At 57.7% G+C, this 5,842-nt stretch overlaps 1 protein-coding gene across 1 annotated transcript; it reads right to left on the minus strand.

The window, feature by feature from the left end:
- Positions 1-431: 431 nt before the first annotated feature.
- Positions 432-5,488, minus strand: R3HDML (R3H domain containing like). Its single transcript, XM_038159047.1, has 6 exons — positions 5,354-5,488; positions 4,351-4,710; positions 2,973-3,091; positions 2,317-2,449; positions 1,131-1,246; positions 432-1,029 (listed from the first exon to the last, which is right to left on the minus strand). The coding sequence occupies exons 2-6, from the start codon at positions 4,609-4,611 to the stop codon at positions 897-899; spliced, it is 762 nt and encodes a 253-aa protein (XP_038014975.1). The 5' UTR covers positions 4,612-4,710; positions 5,354-5,488; the 3' UTR covers positions 432-896.
- Between the last annotated feature and the right edge of the window lie 354 nt (positions 5,489-5,842).

A 5,842-nucleotide genomic window follows, 5' to 3' on the forward strand; every position in this document is an offset into this window, starting at 1 on the left:
GAGTGCTGCTGGGTGCAGAGGGCTGCAGCACAGGAATCCACAGCTGAATGCTCAGATCCAAGGACTTTTAATTCAGGAATCCCTGAGTTTGCTGAGTGCTGAGAGGTTCTAGAGAGGGAGGGGATGTGGATAATAGGGTGTTCAGTGGCACTGGGGGTGAGGTAGAGCAGTGGGATGGTGTGGGACAGCATGGGCGGGACACTGAGTTTGTGGCCCTTCAGCGTCATCACCACCCTGTGTCCCAGCAGTGCTGGCTTCTCCCACACGATGGAGCAAAGCGCCCAGGCATCTCCTGTATCCGTAGCCCATGGCCCCACTGAGGGCATCTGCCCCCCCCCCTTTGCTGCTTACACCCCAAACCAGAGCAAAGGCACTGGCTCGGTGTTACCCCAAGGCTTCAGGCTGCGAGTGAGGGAGAGCCAAGACAAGCATGGGGGTCTCCAGGCTGCTTTATTGGGGGACTCAGAGCTGGGGGCCCCACAGTCAGAGGGGCTACTGTGAAGCAGGAGCATGCTTGGGGCTCCCCACTTACCCAGCTGCTCACCACGAGGGGAACATCTTGGTATTCACTTACACCAGCCTCTGCCTTAGCACCGGGGGGGCAGTGGGGAAAACCCCCTGAGTCTGCAGAGCAGGGACATGCCAGCCAGTCCCACTCCCTCCACGCACCCCTAAACCATCCCCATGTCAGAAAATAGGGACCTGGACTGTCCGTAGTTCCCCCAAAGCGGGAAGCAGCCAGACAGCACTGCTGGAGACATGTGTTAGAAAAGCATTTTCCTACGTGGCATTAGGATGAAGCAGGTTGGACAGCCAGGCTGCCGGGGGGGTCAATGTTATAAATAATTCTTGTTCACCCCATCTCCATTCCCAGGGCTCCTCCTGGGGCTGCAGCCCTAGAACCAGCTGACTTGGTTGGATTTGACTCCGCTGAAGCACATGTTGTTGGAGCAGCCCCCGCCGTAGGTGGGAGGGCAGGCTGAGCACGGCCGCCCCACCTTGTAGGGCGCTTCTCCCAGCCAGTTGCCCCTAAAAAGAGAGGAGGGTGTCACCTCTGAGCATCATCAGCCCACTGCTGACACTGCTGTGGGGAGGGAGGATGGCACGGGGGGCTCTCCCCAGTCACTTACTTGATGGCATAGTTGCAGACCAGGAGGATGGCGTGACGCCACGTGCTGCCCCACACCTGCACGTTGGCACAGGTGCCGAGGGCACAGCCCAGGCGGCTCGAGGTTGCCCACACCATCTGTGCCAGGACAGAGAACAGACACTGTTGGTGCCCATCCACCCAGACATCCCACAGCTGATAGCCCCAGGATGCCAGCACAGGGCTCTGCTCCCCCAGGGAATTGCGTCCCAGCTGCCCCAGTCTCTCTGGCTGGATGCTGTCCCATCGCAGGCAGTGCTTTGTTACCAGAGGGTGACTTTTCATTCTCCCTCTCCTACCTGAACCTGCCCTGCTCTGCACAGGATTGCCTTGCCAAGCTCACATCCATGAGCAGCAGAGTCTGGGTCACTGCTCCAATTTACCCAAATTAGCTCCTAAACCTCACACTGAATCATGGCCAGCAGCTTACCCTGCACACAGGGAGGTCGAGCAAAGACTAAAGCTCCTCCTAAAGCCTCTCCAGGTTAAATCTCTTCCATAAAAAGTGTATATTGCCTTTTTGTAACCAAGAGCATCCCTGACTATTCTCATGGATGAGCCACCAGATGCTCAGGTGAAGGTTGGAGCCATGAAGAAGAGGTAATTAGGGGTTGGCAGAGCTCTGCTGCCAGGCAGAGGAACAGAGGAGTTTTCCACTTTGTGCTGGCCAGGCTGTGTGGGGATGTGCCAGGGGATGAAGAGGCTGCATTCCCAGAGATCCAGAAACAGCTGGGTGCTATGAAGCTGTTCCATCAGAGAGAAGAGGATTCATGGTTGGCAAAAGTACAAAGCGGCTTTTTTTTTTCTCTTCACCACCTTTAAGTTGCCAGAGGTGGAGTGAGGAGAGAAAGGCCAAAGGAGAGGGAAAAAAGCCTTTTAAAAAATGGAAACCTCCTTGTCAACTGGCCAGAAGGTCCCAGTTGCTCCTCCAGTGGGTTGTGAACCCCTGGGACCTTTCTGCAACAGCCCAAATGCTGGAAAAGCCCAGGGTGGGAAGGCATCACCGGCATCCCTCCAGCAGATACACTGCCAGCTGCCAGGACCGCTGCCTGATCTGAAGCTGGCAGCAGCCAGGGTTTGACCCTGGATCCCATCTGCTGCTGGGAGCAGAGCTGTGAGCTGCACAAGGCACCCTTTGCACCTGGATCCTGGGGGGCTGCAGTGCTCACCTGCGTGTAGTGGCTGCAGACAGAGCCGCTGCATTTGGAGGGGCAGCGGGGGTTGCACTCACGGGGGTGGGGGAAGGAGTAGTGCTGCTTCTCCTGGTGCCAGGATTTCACCATGTCCATGATGGAGCGGTACCTGCAACGGTGCTACAGGTGAGGTGGATCTCCTCCACATCAGAGGTCATGGGAGAAGGAAAGGAAGGGAAAGCTCCACACTGAGGAAGTGGAGGAGAGAAATGGTTTGAGCCAGGGCTCATTGGGAACAAGCATTGCTGGGAAAAGGGGGGTAAGGACATCCTTGTGCCAAGCCCACTTGTGCTCGAGGCCAGAAGACCAGAGACACCTGAGCACTCAGCCAATGGAGGAGATCCAGGACCCATATCCCCCTGGTCCGGGTGCCTGGCAGAGAGGGGAATAATGGCAAACTTCCCAAATGAGCAGCAAACACCTCTGCTTTCCTGTATTTACCCTTCTGCGGGAGCTGGGCCCTCCTCCTCCACCCCAGAGTCCTTGACGTGCCTCTCAGCTCTATCTCACTCCCGTGCAATGCCAGCTCAGAGCCCCTCTGCTCCTTGGCTGAGGGGCTGCCGCTGCTCCTCCTGCAGTATTGTGGGGTGTGGGGGTTTCCCAGGAGCTCACTGTGCCCACAGGGCACTCACCTGCCCGATTGGATGGAGAGGTTCTGTCCCACATACTTCATCAGCTCGGGGGGGCCGTGGTCCCACAGGCAGCGCGCAGCCCACGCCTCCGCTGCCCTGGCCAGCCGCTCATCCCACACCTGGCCACGGGAAAGGAAAAGGGCAGGCAGGAGTTTTGGCTTCCCAGAGGAGGGAAGAGGAGAAACCTGCTCCCTTGTGCTATGTGGGCTTTCTGAGCACCCCTGAGTGTCCAAAAAACACTGACTCATGCATCAGGCTAGAGAACGCCCAGGGGAAGGAAGCACAGCAGCATGTCCAGGAGCCATGGACCTCCCCAGCTGCTGCCACAGCTCTGGACACACAGTGTAGCAGAGCAGGGATGCCCTGCAGTGCTGCGAGCCCTGTGTGTGTGATTCCCTCCAGGAATGAGCTCCTGCACAAGGTGGAGCTGAGCACGGGGGTGAAACCCTGCAGGCCTGTGCTGCTGCTGCAGCTCACAGCTGTCCCAGCCCTCAGTGCAGCCCCGGCCACAGCCTGACCGGTGAGCACAGCTGGTTCCTTCATGCATTATTTAAAGCTCCCTTACCCATCCTGAATGCCTTTGGGGAGATGCCTGTGTGAGTTACTTTGGAAGGCAGGAATTTAGGCCAAGCCAGAAGCAGTGCAGGATGCTCCTGGGCATGTCTGACCTGCTCTGGTACCCAGCAAGTTGGGCTGCTCTGTGCTTCTCCAAACCACATCCAGGGACCACCCAGCTGCTCCCCCAGAGCTGCTCCCCTTCCTGGGAGCAGAGCAGCATGTGGCACCTCCTGCCCTGAGGTCCTGCCCTGTGTAGGCTGGAAACAGCTCCTCTTGGAGGACCTTTAGGGCTGGGTTAGGAGCTCAAAGCAGGGAGGACAGAACCTGGGGAAAGCTCTGTGCAGAGTGACCCTCATCTGGAAGTGCCCAACCTGCACATCCCCTCCTTGACTCACTCCTGAACATTTATTCTTCTGGGAGCTGGCGCCACTTGGAAGACTGAAAAGGCACCCTGGAGATTGTGATGGGATCATCCTTCACAGGTGTAATTGGGGAGAGGCTCCTACTTGGGCTTTGGGTTGGGAGCTGAGCTTTCCATGCTTGTAGCCACCTCCCAGATGCCCCAGACACAGGCCCACTGATCCTAAATCTGCCCTCACGGGGAAACGTCTCTGTGCTAGGACTCCATCCCTCCTGCACAGAGGCTGCATGGGTCTGCTTAGCCCCTGGGACACAAAAAATCCCCCAGGAAACGTGTTCAGCCAGGATTCTGGCCAGCACCCTGACATCCTACCTAGGCTGGGCCTCCCACATCAGACGTAAGCCCCTTGATCCCACCAGAGCTGTGGACCCCAAACTACCCTGCCACAGCCCAACTCACCATGTATTCCATATTGGCAGCGGGGGGGGACACCTGTGCCCGCACTTGGTTATGGAAGTCCAGGATGACACTCATGTCGTGGGGGGAAAGGAATCGCTTCCGCCGGCCCCGCGGGAGCCCCTCGCCCCTCAGCAGCCCCGCGGCCGAGCCCGCGGCCGGGGACAGCAGCTCGGTGGCGTTGGGCAGCAGGAAGGAGCTGGACAGCTGTGTCAGCCAGCAGCCCAAGGCTGTGAGGTACAGGTGCAGGTGGAGCACAGCCATGCCAGCCCGCCCGGTGGGATCAGCCGGCGGAGTTCTGCTCCTGCACGGAGTTAAGCAAGGACAAGGGGGATTGCTGGTCCCTGCTGCTGGTGTGCAGATCTAGGAGAGAAAACAACACAGGCACACTCAGGATTGCAAACACCATGCAAGCACCATTTCCCAAAATAAGGTGGAAACAAATGTTCTTCTTCTTTTTTTTCCCTATTTATAATAGTAGTTTTTCCCTATTAAAATAGTAAAATTTAAAATTTATCCCTTTAATAACCTTATTTATCAGAACAAGTTCCCTGGGACTGTCAGGGATATGCCTGGGGAATTGATTTTCTTGTTTGTTTTTTAAAAAGATAAAATCAGTAGAAAGTCTCCCCCATTTTTTCGCTCATGGCACGTACCTGTGGCACAGGGGATAGTTAGGAGTATGCTGAGAGGCACTGCAGCCGCCTGCCCTGTAACTTCCCAGGAGTTTGGTTTGTTGAATAAATCCCCAGCACAAACAGAAACCTCACACAGATAAAGAAACTCACGGCAAGACTTAAAAGCATTGTCGAGAAATCCCAACGACTCATTAGCATTTAGGTGGAAAAGAAAAATTGCCGCTGCAAAAGCCGAGTATTGTAATTTTAAAAAAAAAAAAAAAAAGGGGAAAACGCTGGAATATCCCCTCATCCGTCAGCCGATGCACCTCCTAGCATCCCTGCCAGCCTTCCCGGAGCAGCGGGAGGATGTTCCCGCGAGCACGTACCGTGAGCGCTGCGCTGGGAGCGGCGGAGCCCGGCGGCGGCGGCGGGACCGAGCTGCGGGAGCAGCCTGCCGGGGCAGATGCGGACACAGCCTGCCGGGGCAGATGCGGACACAGCCTGCCGGGGCAGATGCGGGAGGCTCGGCGGGACTGAGCTGCGGACACAGCCTGCCGGGGCAGATGCGGGAGGCTCGGCGGGACTGAGCTGCGGACACAGCCTGCCGGGGCAGATGCGGGAGGCTCGGCTTAGCCCCGGCGGGCAGCCCGCTGCGGCCGCTGACGCACAAGCTGCATCTTAACTCTTCCCCCGGGGAACGTCCTGAAGTTTGGGAAGAGCCCTGCCAGGAGATTTATAGGCTGGTGAATGCCTCCGCGCACACGGGCTCACGCAGGCACACGGAGCCCCGCACGGGGCCGGGGGGAGCCAGCAGAGCGCGGCTCGATGCCTCGGCGGGCGGAGGGGCTGCTCCTCGCTGCTGGCTGGGGGTTTGT

The sequence above is a fragment of the Motacilla alba genome, chromosome 20 (genome assembly GCF_015832195.1).
Source record: "Motacilla alba alba isolate MOTALB_02 chromosome 20, Motacilla_alba_V1.0_pri, whole genome shotgun sequence".
NCBI lineage: Eukaryota > Metazoa > Chordata > Aves > Passeriformes > Motacillidae > Motacilla > Motacilla alba.